We start from the raw sequence: 25,682 nt of genomic DNA, 5'->3' as shown, positions 1-25,682 counted from the left end.
AAAATAAGGTGCTTTAAACTGCAGTATTTGAAATAAATCTGAAGCAACTCAGTATTTGAAATAAATTTGAAGCAACTTGGATACTGACTGGAAAGCAGGCACAGGTCTACTACCAGTCAAGGACTGGAAACAAATTCTGTTGTCAACACCCAAAAATTACTTTTAGTATAGATTTAGTGATAGAATTACTGATTACTCTTCATCTGATGGAAGTGCAACAGAATAAATCTTAATGCCCTAAACTCCAGAGCTGGATTAGATTTTTACAGCCTTTAAACTGTAAAAAGAAGAAGACTTTAGCAATGTGTGAATGGCAGTATCAGAGACAATTTTCAAGCTTCCTGTATGCACATGCCATTTGCTTCCCACTTTGATGCTGGGGCATCTTAGGTATGGAGCAGGCCAGGAGGGAGCTGCCAGTCTTTCCAACTATGCCCCTGAAGCACCAGAATCAGGACCTGGGAAGAGCCCTGCAGCCTGGATGTCATCTCTGCCCTTCCATCCTGCTTGCACTGGGTGCCTGAGGCTAAAGCGTGTTCCTACTGCACACACAGCAAAGGCAGTGGGTGTCAGAGAAGATGCAGCTGTCACCATCGTATTTTCTGGAAAATCTCTTTGCCCAGGATTCTTCTCCTGAGAAGCTGAGAAGCCTCAGAGAAAAATGAAAACAATAATCTGATGTGCTTCTCCTGCATTTTGCTGCTTTGGAATGTGTTTGGACATTGTTTACCAACAGGTGATTGTTTCATTGGGTGCTGCTGTGAATTGTTTTGAGTTAATGACCAATCACAGTCAGGCTGTGTTGGGACTCTGGAAGGAGTCACGAGTTTTCATTAGTATCTTTTTAGCCTTCTGTAAGTATCCTTTCTGTATTCTTTAGCATAGTTTAGTATAGTATTCCTGAATATAATATAGATCATAAAATAATCAATTAGCCTTCTAAGAACATGGAGTCAGATTCATCACTCCTTCCTTCATCGGGCGTCTCAGAAAACACAACAATGCAGCAAAGCAACCACATGTTCCTCACACACTACCCTGCAAGTGGACTTTTAATAGAAATGAGCAACCTGCAGCCTACAATCCCATCAAAGAATTGGGAAGAGAGGTACAGGAGCAAGAAAGAGGTAGCTCCCTAGATTGCTCCCCACTCTGTAAGGATCCTGGAGCACAGCTTTGGCAAACAGCATGTTGTTACAAATTGAGACAGATGGAAATGTGCTTCCTTGTCAAAGCTGTTATTCCCCAAGAGCAAAGAAGTTTTGTTGTCTTAAATGTGCTGTAACAGACAGAGAAAAGTCCAGAAATAAAACAAAACTAGTAATATAAAACTAGTTTTGGAAGATGAAATTAAAGCTGTCTTTTGCACAGAAATGTGTGTGTTTTTCTTAAGAGACAAAACCCCCTTTTTCTTTAGTTCCAACGGTATGAGTTACAACAAGTGTTGCACACATTGTCTTACTGAAGACCTAACCTATTAGAAATAAATTGCTAATGTTGGTCATACAGTATTATCAACAGGATCATTTCTGTGATCAAGTCATTTACAAATTCTGGTCTGTACAAAATATTGCATAATATGGGATCCCAAGTTTTTAAAGAACCTTTGAATTCAAACTACAACACAACCCATTCATGAAAGGTTTTTAAAAATTTTAGATACTAACAATAATCTGAATTTAACTTCGAAAAAACCACAGGATTTTCTGTATAAGAGTGATTCAAGGTTAATTTAATAATGAGCTACATCATTTATTTTAAAGTCCATTTCACAATAAAGCTCAAGACAAAAATCAACTTCCAATTTCACCAGCAGTATGCTTTTCTAATACTGCTCATTTCTTTCCAAAACAAACCCACTTTAGTACCATTCCTTTGTCTACTGAATATTGATCAGAAAATAAATGCTAATAGCATCTTTTGCATTAAGGAAGAGGATGATAAGCAAACAGAAAGATGTTTTGCCCTGTAGGTGCCAAGATTACAAAACAACTCCAAAACTAACAGCTCCATATTTTAAAAACGTCAATTTACTTTCCCCAAATTCTTTCAGTCTTCAACATCCATTAGGAAGGAAAAAACAAAAAGGAGAAAAAATAAGGCAATTAACAAAAAAGTGTGATTATTCCATTTTTCCATTTGTTTTTTGCACAGAAAGCCAAACACATCCACTTCAGACAAGTTATGGCATCAGCAGTGTCCATTATCTCACAGAAACCACATTCAAGTACAACTGGAAAAAGCTTCAAAATGGTTGCAATATGCATCAAAATAATTCTTTTAATCTTTTAGGTTTTGTATTCTGAGTCTTTAGAAATTGTGATTTTTTTATGAGGTTTGGTAGCCTCGTCCATCAGTTCCTTCAGCTGCCCAATCTGCTCATCACGGAAGTCATTAAGTTTTTCTTCTGTGAGCTGAATTCCATATACAGCCTTTTCTCTCAAGTTTTGTTTGTCCTCAATTTGTTGCTGGATCAGTGCTGCATAGTTCTAATGAGAAAGAAATATAAAGGTCACAAAACTGAAAAAAGCAATATTCAGGTCAACTTTTTTTAATAGCATTATATGTTAATAACATACTCTTACACAATCTCCTACAACAGTCTATTAATTGACAACAGGTGACTAAAAAATTAACACTTTTTATAAGAAAGATAACTTATTCAAGCATTTCTAATATCTACAATAATTTTATATAGCTAGTTTAAAATTCATATATTTACAGATTAATGCCCTATCATATACTACTATTGAAAACAAAACAAAATTTAATTCTAGATCTAATATACGTATTAAAATAATCTTTCCTATACAGCAGAATATCAATAGGATACACTTAGTAAACTGATATCAAGGAAAGCACTAGTCCCAATTTTGCTAAAAGATACCTTGGCACTGCCAATTGGTTTAACTGAATTGTTAAACCAATTACCAGCAAAGTAACCGAAGCCACTACTTCAACTGTATGTCTAATAATTCCAGAGAAGTGGGCAAGAAGAAATAAAGATATTCATGAGCCTGTGATAAATTTCAAACTGACACCATTTACTAACATAAATACATTAGATTGTTAATGGACCGTGTCAAGCCTCACTGAACTCAGCAGGATCTTACCAGCCCTGTTGCAAAGCTTAACTCATGGCTATTTAAAGAAAAGAGACAACTAAAACAAACTGGGGCAAACAAAAGTAAATTATTATTTGTACAGACTCTGAATCAAACTGATTCTTCAAGGTTCTTCCCAACATCACCTCTCCTGCTTTTAAATGAAACAGGCATTCAGAAACAGTGACACCACGGTTAATTCCCATGGTAAACCTACACCTCAGTGGTATTACCTCATGGTAGAGCTGCTGTAGGGTTTAAAAGAAACTAAACAGGTTTTTTTCCCAATGATTGAACAATCACATTGTAATAAGATAAAAAATTGTAATGGGTTAATTCTTCAACTTTGCAATTTACAGAATTTCTTATCAAGGCAGATGGAGAAATGTGATCTCTCAAGCTACCCAGCAGACCAGTAACACACCGACAGTTACACATCAACCACTCCACCTCATTCTACTTTATTCTATCTTTGTATTTCTGCACAGAACAATCCAGTCTGTAATAACTCTGGACTAGGAAAAAAAAACAACCAAAAACACACCAACAAAAACTAACAAACCCACATGAAAAAATACCAGAACAACAACAAAAAAACCCACACAAACAAACAAACCCCACACCACTTTCATTATACCAAACAACATCATTCACAGCATATAATTCAGAAACAATACTGAAAGCAAGCAATGCAAACTCTTCACATCGTATCAAGAGATCTGACTGAACACACAAACCCCTCCATGCAGTGTCCCACCACCACAGAGGGAGGAAAGTCCTCCCACTGCCAACAACAACCACCTGGGAGCAGCCTACAGCTATTACTGCAGGCATGACCTCTGGTACCTAGAAATAACTCAAGTCTATTTAAGAAACAGTTACAATTTTATAAACTGTTTTGTTTTCCAAAAATATCAAATTAATTCCTGACAAATCATCTGCAATTTTTTTTTTTTAATCTAACAATTTTTAACCACAGCACCTCATCTCACAGTGCACCAGCATTTCCAAACCCAGATCCTGGAAGTGGTGGTCCCCAACAAAGCTGCAACACCCACTCCCACAGGTGCCCTGCACCCAGACCCAGGGTCATGACTGCACATCCCCTGTTCCTCACACCAGGTGTTCTGCTTCACAGCACTCCAGTGGGCTCCCATCTGGACATCACCACTGGCTCTTTTCCCCCACTCATTTTCTAGCTGAACAAATGTTTTGTACATGCCAGAAAGCCTCAGTGGTTGCAGTTTCACATCAATCTGCAATGTGAACAGAAATTCAATACTGGACAGTGGAAACACGCTGGGCTCTGGTTGACTCCTGACAGAAAATGGAACTTTCTCACCTCATTTTACCAAATGTCAGTGATGCATCAAATAAAATATGCTTCAGCCTTTATAAAAGTGTTGAAAATAAGATTAACTATATGGCATATCTCATTTTCTCTGCCGGTGTTACCAGATGAGGGACAAAGCCTGGAATATTTAACTGTTTAATACATTACTGTTCCCTCAGAAATTAATACTATTATTATGTGATCAGTGATTTGTGGAGAGGTACTGCATGATTTGATAAGATTCAGCTTCTATCTAGAAAATGTGCCATCTTCTATCTAGAAAATGTGCCATTTTCCTAACAGCAAATGAACTTAATGTGCTGAACTCCAAGGTTTTGTAACAGGTTTAAAAGCATAATGAAAAAATAAAAAGGGGAGAAGCTAACATTTGCTCTTTCAATAATATAACTTTCATCATAAAATACAACGATCACAGTCCCTCTCAGGTAATAAGGAGCAGTATGGTCATGTAAAGTCTAGTTTTCATCAGAACTTAATAAATACAGAATTTAACTATTTTCCACCAGCAGAGCTGAAACCAACTCTTGCTTAGGTTGCTCAAACAAGGAAAATTACTTCACTTCTGCCTTTCATTTGACATTATATTTAACTGCATCTTTCAAATATAACACAACTCCTCTGTCGTCAATCATGAAACAAATCCTTAGCAGATTTTTCAAGGGCACCGTATTTCAATTATGGATCATACTGTGGTCATAAAAACAGAGACAGAAGACACAAAATGGAACATAAGTAATCCTGCACCCTCACAGAGCCAGGCTCAACATACACAAAGATGGCAGAGGGACACAAGAGCTCTCCTCCCTGGTGGCTTTTTAGGTTGGTTGGTTGTTTCTTTGGAAGGAGCTCTTACACACAAAGATGGCAGAGGGACACAGGAGCTATCCTCCCTGGCCGTTTTTTAGGTTGGTTAGTTGTTTCTTTGGAAGCAGCTCTTACTACAATGATCCTCTGCCTGCACCAGCTGTAAACTTTCTGGGCTTTTACATGGCAAAAGCAAGCAAAACCCAAACCACTTGCTGAATAGCAAAAGCCTTTCCCCTTGTACATGACCGCCACCAGAAACAGAGGGTCAGAATCAAGTTCAAGCTACAACCACCTCTCCTACCATTTACCATCAGAAGATGGCTGATTTATTCCATATTAAATCCCAGCCTGCTGCCCATCCATATCACAGACACCCTCCTCACCTTCAAGGAGGCCCAAGGTAACAGCCCAAGGTGCAGACTGGCCATGTCACAGCACTGCCATCAGAGTGTGCAACCACAGGGACACCCCAAAACCCTCTCTATGGGCAGTGTGCAGGCAGATGCCTCCCCTGGGAGGTTGGTGCACTCCTCACACACAGGTCACGGCTCTGCCTCAGATCACTGGCATCTACAGCATGCATGCTGAACCCAAGCATCAGGCTCTCTTAAATCCTCTATGAGTAAATGCTTGAACCTCTAAATTATTTATACAAAAAAACAGAAGGTCAGTGTTTGCTATAATCAATAACCTTAGGGGTTTTTTGTTTAAACTCACTAATTGAAGCAAATACAGAGTTCCCCTCTGCTCTCTGACTCACAGGCATTCATAGAATGCACAAATTCATTAAAGGGCAAGGGGATGGCTGACATTTGAGTTCTAAAATACCACACACTACAGAAAGAGCATCAGCCTTCTTGTTTTCCAAGTTAAGAAAGGATTAAATAGAAAAATAAAAGCAAAAATCACACAACCAAAAGCCCCACTTCTGTGACTGCCAGATATACAAACTCCTACCAGATCTAGTCCACAATGACACACATTTATCTCACATGCCAATACAAAGTGCTGATAAACATTTATTATTTAATCATAAAATCAAATTATTAAGAGCCCATTTGTTCATTTTCACTGAAAAGAACAACAATCATAATTTTTATTTTCTCTGGCATCCTCCTAAATATGTTCAATGCTGCATTTTAGACAACTGCTCCGAAAATCTCAATAAGATATGTCTGTTCACAGTAACCACCTGTACAATTCACTTTCTAGTCAGATTTTCTCTTTTAAAAAGGTCTAAAATTTTTCTCCTTTAAGCAGTTGAAGTATAAAGCTGAAGTATTCATCCATTCCAAAAGGCTATCTCCACTTGCAGCCAAATTAATGACAGCACTGATAACAAACATTACTGTGGCCAGATCAGAAAATGCTACTCTGAGATGTGTTCAACAAGGCACAGTCAGGCACTGGAAAAATGCTATCAATTTATTTAAATTTATTTTATTCAAGGTAACATAAAAAAAAAAAGAGCATGGCCTGAAAAGCCACTGTCATCACTCCCTGGAAGTTAATTTCAAATTGCAGCATTTCAAGTGTTTCTGCAGCTACTCAGAGCAAAATCAAACACATGCTGCGAAGGGTGGCAGCATGAAAAAACAGCTGTGAATGAACAGCACAGCAAGGAGCACCTTGTTCTTATTGTTGTGCAGAGATATGTTGAATTAATAATTTCATATTCATTCAGATAGAATTCTGCAAATTATTTACTATATTTTTTACTGCAAAGCTGTTTTGATGATAAACTGAGATCAGAAAAAGATACAGTATTACAGAAGGGGTTTTTAAATGGGCGCTACGCCCCATAAAAATCCAGAATATCTTCTTCACACATTTTACTTGAAGCTCTAAGTATAGTTAGAAATGCAGTAATAAACCCAGGAAAATTCTACCACATTTAAGTGCAGCTTAATATACCACTACAGTGAACATTTTCATGCACTCACAAACACATTAACCCATAACAATCTATATTCCACGAGACAAGACCATTAAAAATAGCCCTAAACATTTTTAAAATTGCATAAAATACAATTACTGCCAAGTTAATTAACTGATGTGAATGAAAACCTATGTAAAGTCCCACATCTTCTAACAGGAGCAATGTATTATCAATTTCAAAATTTAAATTATACATCACTTTTGGTTTTGTAAAGGTCACACCATTAACACGTGAAAAAAGAAAAATCAATATACTAAAAAGAGTTCTGAGTAAACCTTCCCCCTGCTTTTGAAAATACCTATCAAATGGTATTTGAATGATACCAAGTAATGACATATGGCAGCGTTAGAAGAGTTTATTATGTGAATAATTAAAACAGTAATTGCTGGGAAAAGGGTAACAGAATGGAGAATTGAGACTTTCACTCTGAGGTACCTAGCACAGCAGAGGACCTCTAGGGAATAAACATGTCCAGCTCCTACTGCAAGTCTTGCCAGAAGGTGAAAAGGCAACTTTTTCTTGTGGCATTTGAATCACCTGAGCATCCACCATATGTGTAACAACACACCAAGCATATACAAGAAAGAAATAGCAACAAGATACTGTAATTCATGAGAAGCTCTAAAACAAGTTGTGTAAAGTGCAGCTTGGATAAGCTATTTTGTATTTCAGTCCATATTAGATGGGAAGATTTGCAGAGATCATTTCAAGGCACATCATGCACTTGCAATGGGACTGCCTACACCTAAATATCATGTGCCTAAGTGAAGCTACAGATGTAGCTTGTCTTTGTGCTGGGCACTGGAGAGAGGAACTTCTCTCTTAAACACACTGTGATGAGTGGATACACTGTCCTCCAGAGATGTGGTTCTCATCACTGAGAAAGCCACTACATGTCTCTGTGTCTCTGGCTGTAGATGACTATCTGATCAACTTCCTTGCTTATGCTAAAAGGAAAATGTTCATTAGTCATTTTGTTTTGTGCTTTTTTAATTACAAAAGGCAACAAAAATACCATTTCTCCTTGAATGACTCTGCAATCCCTCCCCTGAAGTTTGTTTTATCTTTTCCTAATGCTGCTGATTGATTTCAGACTTGCCAACATTCTGAAGTGAAACACATGAGAGAAAAAAACTGTACTTCCTCTTTTTCTTTAGAACTAACTTGGAATTATGCATAATTTCATTTCTGGGGATGAAAGACCAAGTCTTACAATGCACAGAGGTAAAACAAATTTCTCAAGGACAACATCTCTGCATCATAAAGAACAGGAACAAGAAAACATCAAAGTTTACTAAAAGTTAATCTGAAAGGAAAAGCCATGAGAACTTTAACAACATCAGATTTTCCCAGGATATTCGAGAAGGATGCTAGTGTATGACTATCAGCCAATTTCAGGGAACTGATCACATTCACACAATGATGCACATACTGTAACTATACACAACTGTTACCATAAGGGGTTTGGTTGGTTTTTTTGGTTTTTTTTCAGCTGCTTGCTTGTTTGCAGTTTAGGAGCAAAGGATGAAAAAATGTTCAGCTAAAATGGAGACAGGGAATATAATTATGAATTACTTAGTAATCAGCATGAAGAATTATTATTTGATCAGGAAGGTATAAAATGGACTGCTTTTTCTGAACACAGTTAACTAATATTGTTAAACTCAAAGAAATGACATTTATTTAGAGGAATATGAAAAAAAGCTCAAGGCTAAATCAGCTTTGTTTGTAGCTTAAATAAATGTGATGTTTTTTAATGTAAGATTTATGAGATCATAATCTGAAGTGAAAGTGGGAAGTTTGTGGCCTGGCCATCAAGGTAAACATATATAAATGCTATTGCATCCAAAATGGAACACAGTTCTGATTATTTATTGTGGAAAAACAAGCTGTGATTATTTATTTCTTTCTGGGTGCAGAATACTTATGCCACTGTTGTACACTGGGGCCAAAATACAGGTCACTAAAAGCTTTTTGCATCATCTGGTAACAATCATAGTCTTTAAGTGTTCAAGATTCTCTCCACTTAGGTCAACAAGCTTCACCTCAGGCCTCACACAGAAAGCCTGATCTTATTCTAGGAAATAAGGAAGTTAAAAAATTTGGAACACACCTGAACATTTAAGCAAAAATAAAATAGTCAGTTAAGTTCTGGAAAAAGAGATCATTCTGAAATGTGGGTGCAGCACAAGAAATGAAGCAGGAGGAAGAGAGGGAAGGTAGAACAAAAGAAGTGAGTTCTGATGGCTAAACAAGATCTTGCCATGGTTCCCTATCCTTGGACAGGTTGTATCATTCAAAGTGTAAGTTTCACTGAAAAAAACAGTTATTTTTTGAGAGGCTTAAAACAATATTATTCTCTGATGTACTTATCTGAATTTAAAAGCCTTTTAAATTGGTATTGGAGACAAAAATACCTGGAAGAGAAATATATTAAAACCTCCATTAGAAAACTTATTAAACTTAACAATTTAAGAACAAAACATGGACAATTATTCTGTCTGGACCTTCATCTGTAAAAATGAGAATGAAAATACCCTGTTACTAATACCAAATTATGAGACTGCTGACAAATAAGGACAAATAAGCTACAGACTAGAAAAATTAAATTTCAAGAACATTATTTCATATTTGCATACAAATCCTAAGAAAAACCCAACAATTTGAAAGATGGTAATTTCTGGACTCAGTTTCTATTTTATGTCGACATTTTATGCCCTGCACAGCCAGGCAGCTCTCTGGCTAATAAAAAAGCAAAGTTTTATCTGGAAAATATTATGCTATAATCTCACAGAATACCCAAGGATTTATTGCATGCTGTTAATTTAAAACAAGGCAAGGGAAAATGCTCTAAGTCACAGTATCAGTTTGGTTTTAGGAATTTCATTTCTAATGCATCAGTTACACTGTAATATTTCTATTTAAACATTTAGCTGGGAAATCTTGGCAAAGTGTTTCATTGCAGATAATTCCCAGACAAATATCAACACTAAGGACAGGCATTTTACCTAAAAAAAAACACTAAAGACTGTTTTATCAACATAAGCACACAACTATAATTAAAGCTCACAATGCAAACATCACTTACAGACTTCTGTATCAATTATTTTAAATAGACAACAAGAATCTTAAATCTGCAGCTATTTCTTTCAGAAGTATTATTTATAGATTTTTAAGGAAGATAACCATTTCACATCTAGATATTCACAAAAGGAAAATAAAGCCTGTTTCCAAGACAACCACATTAGTTGCCAGACTGCTAGATGCTAAGAACATGCAAAAAACTATATATCCTAGATGATAACATTTCAATGACTTCCATACATGTTCTTCTGCTCAATTTATACCTAATGATGCATTTAAAGTGTACATATATATCCAAAAGAAATTTGGTATTCTTATTTTTCCATTGCACGCATTTCTACATGCTCATTAGAAACAAAACCTTGAACTAATACAGCAACAAAAAAAACCTCAAGTATAAACAAAAAATTAATCCACTAATAGGCATCTTGTATTGATTTCCATGACACCACAAATAACCCTTCTGCTGAGGCTGCACTGAATTTTTTACTTAAATGGACCTGTAGAAGAAATATGTGCTTGAATTAAGTAAAAAGTCATGGGCAATATTTTAAAAACATACAAGATCATTAGTGTAGAAGTCAGATTCACCCCTTGGGACAAAAAGACAGAAACTTCCCCAGTTTTAAATGAACATATTCAATGTTACCTGTTCCAATACAATACATGCAAATACTAATTTAGCAAAGCAAATTTGGTGTCAGAAATCACTGAATCAGAGGCTGATTTCTTGGGCCAGTATTACCATGGACCCTCCAGTAACAGGGGACAGAGACAAACCCTACCTCAGCACTTGTGGAGGAATTTAAAGCAGACAAACAAGGAGTCATGGAAGTTTATCTACCTGCTTCTTCAACAAGACACAAACATTCTGAGGTGTGCTCTTCCCAGAGCACTGCCTAGGAGACCTGCCATCAATAAAAGAAAGCCTACACACAGGCAAACTCATGATTTAAAAAATGAAAAAATACTGTCAGTGGGAAACACAGGTGAATTCTAATAAGGATGTTACTTATCTAAGTATGACATTTAGTCTGGAACTTCTGAAAGTCTTACTCTGTAAAAATAAATCAATGTATTTAGACACAATCACTTGGTTGCAATTCAGTCCTTCTTACTTTTAAACAGCAGCAATAGGACATCTCTATGAAAAGAAATGCAAATTGATGTAATTGACATCTTCCTTATAATAACAAACAACACACTGGTTTATATTTGTAAAATCACTCTATGGAAAAAAAGCTTGTTACTGCAATTAACATCTACTTCACAGTACTTAATAAAAGGCAAAAAAGGTTAACTTATTACTCTCTGTGCTAGACCCAGTGCAGATTTTTAAAGTTCTTGTTGCGGCAGCAAAATATCTTAAATGGCATCCAAATTTTAGACCAGACAAATGCTTTGTATACACATACACCTACCTCTGTCAAATGAAATTAATAACATACATTGTTTAAAAAGTCTTCCATATCCTCCAAGCAATAGAATAAATCATGACATTTCCTTCATCTTTGGTTTTATTGCTCTCAAAATGACAACATGAAGTTCCTTAACATATGTAGCCAGAGAGTCCTCTGGTGTAACTGCAGATAAAGATGTTCAGAGAAACTAAAAGTTCCCATTCTAAACCTGGGCTTATTTTTTCAGCAGTTTCTTAATGTAAAAAAAATCTAAAGCCTACAAATTCATGTATCTTACCAAGGCTTTTTAACTTGCAGATTTTTATAGAATTTCTGAATTACTTCAGAAGTGGCCACAGCAGTTAACTGAAGAAAACAAATGTGTTGTCAGTACAGTCAAGAGCTGCTAAAAGGGAGCATGAATCTTTATTGACTACATGAGAACTCTCCAATCTGAGGTAGCAAAAGCCTTCTGTAATCATCTGCAAGTCATTATCTGTTTATCCAACAGCTCTGGCATTTAAGAGGATTTTTAAAGTGTCTATCACAATACAGCAAGTGTTTGCCACACCATCAAAGACTGGAGAGATTAAGGAGAAAGTGAAAAAGGAAAATTCAGTCATCTGCTAAACAAGTTTCAAAATTCAATAAAGTACTGTAGAGACAGTTAATCTGAAAGTACTTCTGAAAAAAAATCCATCAAATATTCTGTACTGTTCTTGGGGAGATCAAATACATATGAAACTCAAGCCTCAACATGTTCTCCAGTAATCTCTTTACAACAAATACTTCAAAAGCAACTCACCTATATCTTGTTCTACCTTTTTTCTTTTTTCCTGCTATTGCCAGAGGTTTTCCAGCTATTAAAGGGGGTTTGCTTTCAATTAACAAATGACAGGGAAAACAGGAAACATAAAGGAATGGAAATCAAGTATGTCAAAGAGCTGTATGTACTTCCATTTTAAGTGAACATTCAGTTAACAAAGCTCTAAGATTTCCCAACAAAAATCCAGACTGCCTATATATTTCTAAAAATTCTCACCCAGCTAGGACCTCTCCTTTTTCTCTATGCAAAACCAGGCTGATCCCAAACAAACAGGTGATTGTTGAACTGGCATAGAAGCTAATCTACCTCAATACTTTAAAAAGCATGTGAAAATACCAGAGCCATGAAAATATCAGGGCAACCTTTCAGAAAGAGGGATGCACCACATAAAGATTGGTCAGGCAAGCTCAGTTCTGTGCTCTGGCACTCTTGCAGGTGCTTCTACAGCCACAGTCTTCACTGAGAGGTAAAGAAAACATTAACATTTGGAGCAGAAGCAGAAGCCTGTGGCAAAGAGCACAAATGGGAAGTGTCACATACTAGTTGTATTTGTATGTCCAAAACTCCCATGATAAACTACCTCTGCTCTAAGTGGTACCTTTAATAATTTTGGGATGGTGCACCCACATCTGCTCAGCTGCCCTCTGCACACTAATACAATGATACTCCTACATTAGCACCAATGTCAAACCACTGCACTGTTTGCTTACACTGCATTAAGAACACCAAGTTCTTCTCCTACTGTATATGATCAGGAAGGGTTTTAAATTGACTATATAATAAGATTAGAAAAATCTCTGCCTGCCATCCAGTGATGATGCAATAAGTATGGCTCCTACCAGTCAGAGAATACCAAAGCTATTCAAGAGGTTTCATTTGTGTTTCAGGACTTTTCAACACTAAGGAATTATCTCAGGTTATATTTGCATGGCTTTAAAATTACTCTGGACTCATTTAAAACAATGCAATGCTATCTGAGTAATAAAAACTTGAATTATTTTTCAGTTCTTTATACGTCTCAATGGATTTTACATGCTAGCCAATACAAATATGGAAAGTCTTGTATACATCTGCCCACAAGCAGAGCAGAACCTCACAGATCACACTGAATGGCAATTTATGGGGTCTTTGTGAGCAGGGGTTTATTTCAGTCTTAAAGGGTTGGATGAGTATTATTAGCATGATTTGCTGTCCTGCAGAATGTTTCATATACCTTTGAAAAAAAAGTAATTTGTGAAGGCACCAGTTGAGAGGGGAGCCTAGACCAGTCCCACTACATCAGTTCAGTGATGTAGGGGAAAGCCCTTCCCCTCACCTGTATCCTGAGATGCAGCAGGGGAGCACAGCACACCTTTGCTGCAGGTGATGACAGCTGTGAGCATGGCCATGCACAGAAGGGCTCCTCTGCCATCCCAGCACATGCATCACTGCTATCACAGAAGACACAGGTAAACCAGAACAAGCACTTCTTTCAAAAGCCACCTGTGGGCTGCTTGGGAAATGTCCCTATGGGCCAGACACTGAAAGCTCCCCAGGGAGCTCTGAGCCACAGGCACGAGCACTACAGCAAAGCCAGCCTGGAGTGCAGCTGCTGCTGGAGCAAAGGACCGGCCTTGCCTAGTGACCGCTGCCCTAGAAACTGGAACGAAATGTAACATCTCTGTGTCAAAGCATAATGCTTTAACATCAATTTTTAATGCCTCAATAGGGGAAAACACTGAAACAAGATTGTACAGTGTTGAGGAAAAGTGATGGGATCATTTGTATTCTACTATATTTATGAGAAAAATAAAGCAGGTTTCCTCATCTTCACTGAACTCTTTGCTATATCCACTACAGCAACGAATTTACAAATAACAACTTTGCAAAACACCTTCCTTTACAGAACCTCTCAGTAATGCTTTATTTTGTCAGGTAGGTAGAGAATTTCCCTGGGAAAGTTCTGCTACAGCTGCTGTCAAAATTATCATACCTATTTGAAATGTTTTTCAGAATCTGTCTTCCCTCAAAAATGCTCTTACAAGTTACCTAATCACAAATTAAAACAAAAAAGTTCCATTACTCAGGAGAAAGGAAACCTTTGGCAGGTAACTTGGTAAGTACTCAGTGACAGGGGCATCACTGTACCAAAAGCTTAATCAACAAATGGGATATGCTAAATAGTACAAGGGACCATGAGAATTTCATCTCACATAACAGAACTGAACATCTGAAGGTTAAGAAAAAAAGGACAAAGCCAAATAAATTCAAAATGAATTTCAATTTCCACTGCACACTGCTGCATGCTTTCTGCAAGACTACTAAATAAATTCAAGTGAAACTGTTAGATATCAATCAAATGCCATGAAAGATTGGAAATAAATCTTTTAGATACCATGGCATTAATATTAAAAAAAATAATCATGCACTTCATTTATTCTTATACTTGCTACTGTGCATTAAAAGTGTATATTAGTGCAAATAAGTACACAAACAATCCATCAAAAATAATACAATAAAAATTAATAATGATGTAGACAGCAGTCACAGGTTTCCAGGCTCTTGCTAATTACCATGAAAGTTGTTCCATCCAGTTACATTCCACACTGTATAGCACATTAATCCTCAATTCAATGACATATACAATTTATATGGCTGACTTGTGTCTCTGTATAAAAACAGATAAACTAAACTAAAGCATACTAAACATACTGTGGAAGCATAAACACACATCTAACTATATCACATCTATGCAGTTACATTTCTATACAAACTTAACTAATTATTAGGCAAAACCCAATATAGTATGATTAAAAATTTTTCAGGTTTCCAATCCATACTACTCTTGGATTGAAACCAAGCAATTAAAAGTGCCACAAAGGATACCAACGTGTGCCAGTGACCATATTTCTTCAGAGTGCTGAGTCAGCACTTGTACTTCAGCACCATTCACCTGTGAATGCATCTTAGGTTACAACTGACTTTTAGAATTGTAGTTACTCTTGCTTGAACATAAGAAATTTTGGGAACCTTCTCAGCTAACATTTGAAAATTATACTTTAAGTCAAATCTTTTCTGCACATCCTCTACCAGCAAAATCCAAAAGGGTTTGTGTAAAGGACTGGATGAGGTCACAACCAACCTGATCTAAAATGGTCCTTCCAGTAAAGGTCTTGCAGGCTACCTCTGCTTTATTACTCCATTCATTAAAACCCAAGATTAGTTCAAGTTGTATTTTAATGACTACTCCCAAGATAAAAATATTTAAATTACAAATTTAAATTCTCAGGTTATTGTTAAGATCTGACATTATGTTTTGAGGACTATCAGATTTCAGATTTTTTTTCAAATGTTTCAGTACTGAAGATATCATACTAAATCAAACAGTTCTCTTCTTCCCCCAAGGCAATTGTTTCAAAATAATTGAATCAACTACATAGTTCACTAAGACAGACAAGTTCACACACCTAAAAGATCAGTAATATAATACTGATATTATTCAATAATCAGCTGATTCATTCAAACTCTTTTTGTATACAAGCTATTACTAGCACACACAAGCTAGTTTCCATCCTACTCTTTCATAATCAACACAAAACTTTATTAACAGCTATTTTTCAGGTAGAAACAGATTGTACTTATAATTTTCCTCTCTATACAAAAGTCACTGAAGCTTTACTTGTACAATATGCAAGTGAAAAAAATAACAAAACCTCATTTCTACTGGAAACAACACACACTATGCAACAGCACTCAAAAAAAATCTGATCAAAATTTACAAGCAGTACATCTTAACAGTTCACCAAATGAGGCTCAGTGACAACAAAACATAATTAGAAATGCTCTGATAGACAAATTGGCATTACTCAAGGTTTATTTTCTGCCTGCTTGCCCTTGAGGTATTGTGTAAGATGATAGTAGCTCTAGATTTTTGAGGGAACTCAGGAGCTCCTCTATACCCACCATCACCCAAAGAAGTAAACAGCTTGTTAGCTTGCTCATGCAGCTTGTTCTTCATGCAGCTTTTCCTTCACCCATACTCACAATACCCTCTCAAAGTCACCGCAGCAAACAATCTTCCCAAACTCAGTCTCATCTGTGGCCCATGAGAGTGTAAACCTGGCCCATGACATTTCAGAAGCAAGTCAGTAAAAGGGAATGATGAAAAGGTGTGTGCTTACTTGTCTTATCAACACAAAGCATAACCATGAACAGCAGATAGACTATGTTCTCCAGAGGCCTCTGAAATAGCAGTGAATGCTGTCTTTGAATTGAATCACAAATGAAATTTTCTTAATATGCTAGTTTTCAAATAATATTTGAATGGTACTGAATATTACAGATCTAGGATGCAGAATAATGAGACATGTCTGGCAATCCCTGCTGGTTAGAAAGACAGCAAAGGTGGTTTTTTTCATTTTCTTTTCCTTCCAGGAATGTACTTTCCACTAGAGCTGAACATTCGCAAATGCTGCTGTGCAGACACAGTGCCCAGCTCTGGCATACAATTTCATTATGGCCTAGATTCTCCTCTTCTTTCACCAGACCAGCAGCAGAACAGCACCAGAGAGCTCAGAGCTTGTTTCTTACAGCTCAACCTCCACATGGATTTCAGATACCACACTCTTGATCTGGAGAAAGGAAGATAAATCCAAGAGCTGTTAAGAATCTGCTAATGTGTGACAGAGAGAATTCAGAACAAAAGCAGCACTTGCACTTAACAGAGGAGTCAGCACTCTGTGTGCAGTTGCAGCTCATAGCAGTGCCAGGGAATGCTTTGAGAAGGTCCCAGAACTCAAGCACTCACCCTGGGAGCTTGGTGCCACAGCCCCTGCCACAGGTTTTGATCAAGGATAACCATCTTTATGTGAAACAACTCCCAAGTTCAGTGAGCTGGCACAGATCAGGGACAGCTCCCAGCAGGCAGTCTGGATATGGCCACCCTGCTTTGGAGCACAGGAGTTTAACAGCATGGAAATGGGCTGTTCCACTGCCAGCTGCAAAGCAGCCCAAGCACATCAGCTCAGCAGTACAGACTCACTTTAGCTCAACAATGCTGTGGCCAAACAGGCCTCAGAAAACTCTGCAAGAGGAGTTATCTCTATTCCCAAACCAAAAGCTTATTTCATACACTGCTTGCTTTTGTCTTGTCCTCTGTGCTGTGTAGTTTTTGAATTGGGATAACTTCTTCAAAACCCCATCACTGGGAAGCCTCCAAAGGCTCTGAATGGCAGAGTACAACATTTGGAATGTTGTCAAGCAGAATTAATACAAAGGTTTGCTTGCATGCAAACAGGAAATGTTTCAGTTCTCTAACTGCAAAATTCCAACTATTTTCTCTCAACCAAACACTGTGATACATGAATGGCTTTCAGTAAAAGAGCTGAAAGGAACTTCAACTTCACCCACAGCTACTGTCCACTGAGGAGACTGTCCAGCACACTTGCCATTTCAGAAGAACCCACTGAAATCACCCTATGATTTCAATATGCTTTGCTCAAGTCAAAGCCATTAAACACTCAATGAAGTAGATGGTGCCAAACTCCTGAAATACACCATGCAGGTATACTGCACAGCTGTAGGTATATGAATACAGAAAAAAAAATTCCAAAAGGTTGGAAATAGTTAACATCTAGAAAATTAAATCTGTGAAACACATAAGTCTATTAACACTGGATAACTGACACTAATCCATGCTCCAGAAAACATCCTTAGGAGAAGCAAGTTTGTTGTAACATCAAATGAAGTCAGAAACACTTTTTCCTGAAAGTGACGGGAATACCACAAAATGCAGAATACACAATTTCCAAGGAAGAGCTGATGAAACCCAAACCCAAACTACAGAACACAAACTAGAAGGTAAAGCAGAACTTTCCCAGGAAACGTGGCAATGCAATAAAACTGGCACTGATGGCTTTTTTCACAGTTTTTTCTCCAGGGCTCAAATGGCATCCCCAGATCTTCACAGGTTTCCCACCAGCCACAAGAAAGTAGTCTGCACTATTTTTGAAGTTGAGGAGGCGTAATATGTGTGTGTATATATATATATACATGCACACACACATATATATATAACATATATATATTCTCTCACCAGGATATAAATCAGAACCCTTTAGAATGAAACAACACACACATGTGGTTCTGTGTGAAAAGTCAAAAACTTGTCAGTTATATCAGAAGTATTTCCATTTCTGCCAGACAGATGGAAGGGGCTGAGGCTGTAAAGGTGACACCCATCATCTCAATCCAGGGTCTGGTGGTCCAACCATATTTGACAATTATCAAAATAGTCTTCTACTACAGATGTCTACAGAGGCCAAGACAGGTCTTGCCCATATCCAAAACACCAGATGCTAAAAACACTGGCTGTTGAAGTTTAGATAGCAGTATGTCATTATTCATGTCCCAGGGCACATAATCATAATGTCTTTTCAAAATTTAGAAATTACAAACAGAATATTCTTACCAGGATTTCCTTGTCTGTTTTCACTTCTTAGTTCCTTCTTACACTTAAAACTGGGCCATCTGTTTTTCCATATGCTTAAAGGTTTTACAAGGACTTGGTCTATTGGAAGCCATTGAGCTTCCAGCTTCCAAGGCTTTCTCATTACATCTTTTCAGCAATTCCAACACAGACACCTTTACACCTTCTGTAATGAAGCCCCCTGAGCCCCAAAGGATTTCTGGGTCATCCTCTGTTTAACTAAAATACTTTGAAGAACAAAGGCAGCTTACCTCACACACTACCATTTTTGCAGCCTTGGGGTTTAATGCATCAGCAGGAAACAAACCTTTATAAACAGCTCCATTGTAAAATATAAATATTTAATTGTTTATAGCATATTTATAGCAATATAAATATTTAATTGGTTTATATCTAAAAACAAGGGTCTACCACAATTATTTTCCTCTATTTGGTGAAGTGTGGAAACACTCTGCTGCTGAGGAGTGGCATCTGCTGGCAGACAAAGACTCCATAAAAATCAGATTCCCCAGTAAAATAAATATTTTTTTTTTTAAAGACAAATCAGAGTTGACATTATTCACAAAGCAACTCTCACTTCCTTCTTGATAGGATGATGATGTTTTTCTCAACAGTGTAAATCCTTTCAGTTACACTGATGGTACTGAACTGTCCGTGAACCAGAATAACATTGCTAGTGCTACCAATGAAATTTCTTGTCATTCCTCAATCAGCAGCTGAACTGAAGAACAAAAGACATGTTTGCTACTTAATTAAAACCCTTCCCATCATGGATCTCTTAAATAAATTCTTAAAATGACTCCACTTAATAATGGATGTTAAATAGCTCACCAGGGTACTAACCTGTGAACAATAAACTGAATTTAAAAGGCCCAGAAAACAACAGAATATCATCATTTCCTGAACACCTTAAAAATAATTCTAAGCATAAAATCAAGTTTAAACTACTGCAAATAAAGTACACACACAGAACAAGCAACTGAACATGAACCAAAATATCCTTCATTTTAGAGCAGCCTACTTGTACCACTGCCAAAAGCTGACCTACACCTTCCACAAGGTTTTATTATTGGAACTGTGACAACCTGCAACTCTTTGGCTTAAAATATCATGGTGGATGACTGACGGAAAAAACATTTGCACTAGAGCTATTACAGTACACTTCCAAAAATAATTGCTTTAAAACTCAATACATCCATTATGAAAAAAAATAAAATAAATTTCAAAAGAGTTTTGTATCTACATGCTGAGGCTCCATCTGCTCTGGGCTTACTCTCCTGGGGACTCCCACAGCTGATCTGAATTTTATAATCAAAGAATATGCCAAGTTGGAAGGGACCCACAAAGACCAGTCCAACCCCTGGCTCTGCCCAGCATCATCCACAAGAGTCACACCCTGTGCCCAAGAGTGTTGTTTACCAATGCAAATCCAAACCAGAAAACACATTACAACTAAACCAGGTGGAAAGCCAGTAAAGTTTTCTAATTGAAAAGCCTTCTCAAAATTTGTAACAGTAAGTTAACTATTCTCAATATGTATTACAATAAATTATTTAGCAATAACTGAATCTATAGGAATTCTAGTTTGTATTAGAAAATTCAGCAGCCTCTTTTTTCTAGCATAGGAACAAGGCTTCTCTAGCTAAGTATTTGCTGCCCTCATGTGTACACTTCAAAAACTGCAAACTTGTGAACAACACTTTATCAGGTCAAAAATTAGCCATGAGATTACACATAAGGGCATTACAGACCTCAGTCAGAAGGTGATGAAGTCTCAAGGATTGCTAATGTAATATGAAATCTTATCTCAATACAGACTGCCTATTAGAATTCAAATTCTACAACAGAGACCACATGCTTTCACTATGCAATCATAAGAAGCAAAAAACTGGTTATAAATAAATGGTATTTGATGGCCCCTAAAAAAATTAGTTTCTCTGGCTTATTCCCTGCAAATGTCAATACTTTCAGCACCACACAACACCTTCAGCCACGACATCTCCAAAGAAGCAATGGTGATGGGGACATAAACCCTTCCACCACATTTCTTCTGGTTCAGGAAGGAAAAAAAAAAAGAAAAGAAAAAATTTGCTTCAGTGACCTAATTTTCATTTCCTCTAAATTACTGGATAGAATAGTTCACCAAGAACAAAAAAACACCATTAAGTTGCATAAAACTAGTTTATCAAGTTTACACCATTCAGAAATTCCCACAGAGAAAGGGAAGATGCATCTACATTGTGTCTCTTGTTAGTTACTTTTGAAACATGGGTGCAAGATCAATTTAGAAGGTATTTTACAAATTTATCTAGTTACTGCAGCGAGGAAAAAAGTGCATCATGGTCTCTTTCATCTTAGACTGCTCCTCTCACTAATATCCCTGAAACAATAAAACAATATCTCTGAAACAATAAAAAATAGGACATTGACAGGACTCAACCCCCCACATTTCAATAAGCCTAAAATCCAACACTCAGTAACTACGCTTCTAGCAGGATTTCTAACTTGTTCATTAGAAATACCTCATTACTATACATTACTTCTGGAAATGACCTTTAAAAGATAGAAGTACAAACATTTTATCATACACTATGATTAAATGTATTTTTTAAATTATATCCTTCAAAAATAGTTTGAAATTAGCAACTTTGAGACACAGAAATAAAATATATTTCAGCAGACATTTTCTGCTCGATGAATTCCCAGAAGTGAGCTGCACAAAAAGCAGGATACCACCAAGAAGATGTACGGCCGTAAGTACAGTCAGCTTCAGCCTCAAAACAGCCAAAGCTCTCAGTGTTACAAAAGACAGCTAAAGCAACATAAATGGTGACAAAGATGCCACTAAATACAAGATTACGAGGTCAAAATCTGAGGTTCACCTTCTTGCAAAAAACAATATTCAATTAAATTACTTGAATATCAGTGAACTGTGTAAAAAACCTCTTTCATTCTTCAAGGGGTACACATCAGTATGTCTTAAGTATAGCTCTATATATAAAAAATCTGGGGCTTTAAAATCCTCCAATATGCATAACTCTATTTGTGCAACCTCACATTACACTGAAAGAAGAAGAAAAAAAACCAGCTTCTAAACAATAATTCTGATGTGCTCCAGATGCAATTTTAACTTGCAGAAAATATCAATTTTCTGTCTACACAGGATGGAAAGGCACATCTATACAGTATATGCAATTACAGCACTCATAATATTATTGCAGTAATTACAAAATATGGTACTTGACAGCACTTGTAGAAAGTTGGCAGTGTTTACAGTGTTGATAGTGGAAATGCACTGACAAGGCGGTAAAAAAACCTACCATGCTTACAAAACACTACATGCTGACAATATTCACACAAGTGCCAAACAAATGCTAGAAGGAAGGTGTCAATAAAATACAAACAAGCAGAAATCCTCATAGCTTTGCAAATGCAATTCATACTCTGTTTGACCCATGTAATGTTTAAGATACTACCCCGTCTTAAAATGCAACAAAGTTCAGAATTCAACACCTTGTGTTGCAGAGCAGAATGAGTTAAAGGACATGAACAATACTCTTGAGCTGCTGAAGATTGTACAGCAAGAGCTGTGAGAAAAAGCTGTGAGAAAGAACTGCAGAAACGGAGAAGGATACATAAAGGGCCTGCAGAAACTGTGTCCCCTCCCAAAGAACAGAACAGCCTGCTGTGATAAGTAATTGTGCAAAAGAAAATATACACAGTATGGCCTGCTATGTACTAAATCACACGCAGACTGAACAACTGGAAATTTTTATGCAGAAGTAAAAAACAATTTAAGTATCTGTGCTTTTTGTCAATGAACATCCTTGCAGCATCACACTGCTTGGTCCTTCTTTCAATCACTGTTAATCCTCACCTCAAAACATAATCTGGTAGATTTTCTAAATTCTACTGCAAAATACTTTAAATACTAAAAATAGAGCTAAAACACTGGAGCAAAAGAATCAGAATACTCATCTGTTCCTGTTTCCTTTTCTTTCTCTTTTGTTTACATATAAGAGAGAGGAAGAAATTGAACAAAACTAGCACAGATATAACTTGCAGAAAACCTTTTAAGAAACCCGTTTGCTTTCAATAACCTGTGTCAAGTTAAACTTTTTTAAATGGCTGTCATGGAATAATGAAAAAGAGGAATCAGCCTAATTCACACCAAAGATAAACGTACATTTAAAGAGTATTTGGATATCTGAATGCCCAAAATAACAGACTGCTGGTCATTGCAGCTCTAACTTTAAAAAATCTGGAGGTCCTGAGAATTACATGCTAGTACATATATAATTTATACATAATAAAGGCTTTTGATTCCCTAAGTTTCACACATATGTAGAAGTACAATGGTATGTTAGGAACATGGCTATGCAGATGCTGTCTCATCTGGCTTGGACAGAATTTTATACCACCACTAGATGGAAACCTGAATTACCTTTTAAACTGACAATTCTGTAAATGCTCACTACTGGTGCTGCTTCTACTGTGTCTGGCTCTTTTCTTATTTAGAGACATATTCTCACACTGCCTGTCACTAACCTGTACTCATTAGGAAGGTGCAGGTCTCTGCTCATGGAGCAGACATTCACAAAATTTCTACAGCATCTTCAACCCTTGAGAAGTGTGGCCTCTCAGTGCTATTCAATGTAAGGAGTAAACTGTTAACACTCACTGGAGATGCATCCCACTTCTAACAGCAATTTAAACTTCTCAATCTAAGTTGTAACTAATAAAATTGCTATATTCTGCCAGAAATTTCAGGTCAGGGATTCAATTCATGCCACATTTTAAATATCCAAGGCATGCTACAAAACTATCTGAAATTTATAAACCTATTTGCGCATCATGCATTTATACTTGCATTGTAGCTGAGGTGACTGGCACAAGCAAGTGATTGACATTACTGTTGGGTGTCACCCCTATGACTTGGATATGATTTCCTGCTGTGTCAAAACAGTTATAAGTAAAAACTTCAACTAGCAGATAAGCAGTTATCAAAAGAGCCATCTGACTAGCTACCTGCAACCATAGATATGATAGCATACTGACAATTGGCAGAGTAACATGACAGAAGCACTGAGAATGCTGATGCTACAATTTATAAAATTTTGAATTTAGAAAATACAGTAAAGGTCTAAAGCCAGCATGTATACAGGGGGGGAAAATAAACAAAACAACCAACCCAGCAAGAAATCCCTGGTCTCAGCAGCAGCCAGGTGAACCTGAAGGACAATGATGCTGCTTTCCAGGTGAGAAGCAACAAATGCCCCTTCCTGCAATGGGTGTGCATCATGCACAAGGCAGTGGATATCCACCAGGCTACCCCAAGTGTCAGCACTTCAGAAAGCTCCCAGACTCCCTGGATTCTTACAGAAGAGAGGCAGACACCAGCTCCTGCTTCTTAACCCAAAACTGAAAGAGCACTGAAAGGACGGAAGAGATGGCATAATATGGAAGAGCTTCATTTGTATGAAACTTCACAACAGGGATTCACAACAAATGTCAACCTTTGCAATTGCACATAAATACTAATTCAGGACACTCACCAAATCAGGCAAAATTTCATCAGAGGTAGGCTTCAAATCCTACAACCAAGCAGGCCACCAGGAACGCCAGGTCAGAGCAGCAGCCTGATTTCCTGCAGCCATTCATGCCCTAATCCCAAATGCTCTTCAGTTTATCAGCCACAACTCCCTGGCTCTCAGAAAAGTGCAAAATTCCTTCCTACCTTTTGAGAAATATAAAAAAAAATACAGGAAATTGACTCCAATTTAGTTCTTACAGATTAATAACTAGTGAACACCCTAAGTGGGGGATAAAAACACAGGACTCAGTAGGAATTTACTCTTAGTAAGATTTTCATCTGGATAGCCATAAAAATCACCAAAAGCAAATTCTGATGTATCCAGTAATGTTAAAATGAAATACTACTCTAAAATGCTATTTCACAACTTTAATAAAAGTAATAAAATGGCAAAAAACCTAAAGACATATTTTGCTTCCAAAAAATGTATTTCTTTGTCAAGGCAAAGAAAACATCTCTTATATAATGTACTTCACTGAAACTGAGAGCAGAATTCAGAATGCCAGCAGCTGTTTTATACTCATACTACCTACATTATTTGCTGAAAGACAGCACAAAGGACAAACCACACATCCCATTCCTATTTCAGTCTGACTCCAGTACTGGCCACAATTTACTCTTCCACCCTCTTTGACTATTTGCTCTTCAAATTCTCCATTCAACATTTCAACATATTTTTGAGTGCTAGTAGTTTAAAAATAAATCAAGAAGGGGAGGGAAGATTATACTTGCCCAGAAAATTAAGAAGCAAAAAGTTCTATAAGTGTATCTGCTCATGAGCAGAAAAAGACATATCAGAACAACTTTATTCTCTGAGATATGACAGCATCCCACAATGATCCCAGCAAAGTAAATACTGCAAGTGATGCAGGCAACTGAAAATAAATTTGATGAATGACAATTATTTGTATTGCATCAAATGCACTGATTCAAAAATTCAGTCATTCCTGAGAGGCTACGTGACAGTTCATTTGAAAGCTTGGAAGAAGATTTTCAGGGTCAAGAGTGGCCAAAGAATTTCAAAGGCAATTTATTCAATCTGTTAAATTGAGAAAATGTTGTGTAATTCTGCAGAATGATTCTGCTTGTCTCAGAGACAGTCCAGGCCC

General features: G+C 37.0%; 1 protein-coding gene across 1 annotated transcript in view; it reads right to left on the bottom strand.

The window, feature by feature from the left end:
• Positions 1-1,702: 1,702 nt before the first annotated feature.
• Positions 1,703-25,682, bottom strand: part of SDHAF3 (succinate dehydrogenase complex assembly factor 3) — a 29,016-nt gene continuing 5,036 nt past the window's right edge. Inside the window, exon 2 of the mRNA XM_059489093.1 lies at positions 1,703-2,489. Within this exon, the coding sequence (XP_059345076.1) occupies positions 2,289-2,489 (201 nt within the window). The 3' untranslated portion in view covers positions 1,703-2,288. The remainder of the gene's footprint in view (positions 2,490-25,682) is intronic.

The sequence above is a fragment of the Ammospiza nelsoni genome, chromosome 1 (assembly GCF_027579445.1).
Source record: "Ammospiza nelsoni isolate bAmmNel1 chromosome 1, bAmmNel1.pri, whole genome shotgun sequence".
Classification (NCBI taxonomy): Eukaryota; Metazoa; Chordata; class Aves; order Passeriformes; family Passerellidae; genus Ammospiza; species Ammospiza nelsoni.
Note: the sequence above shows the minus strand (reverse complement) of the source record. Positions and strands in the feature narration are given on the sequence as shown.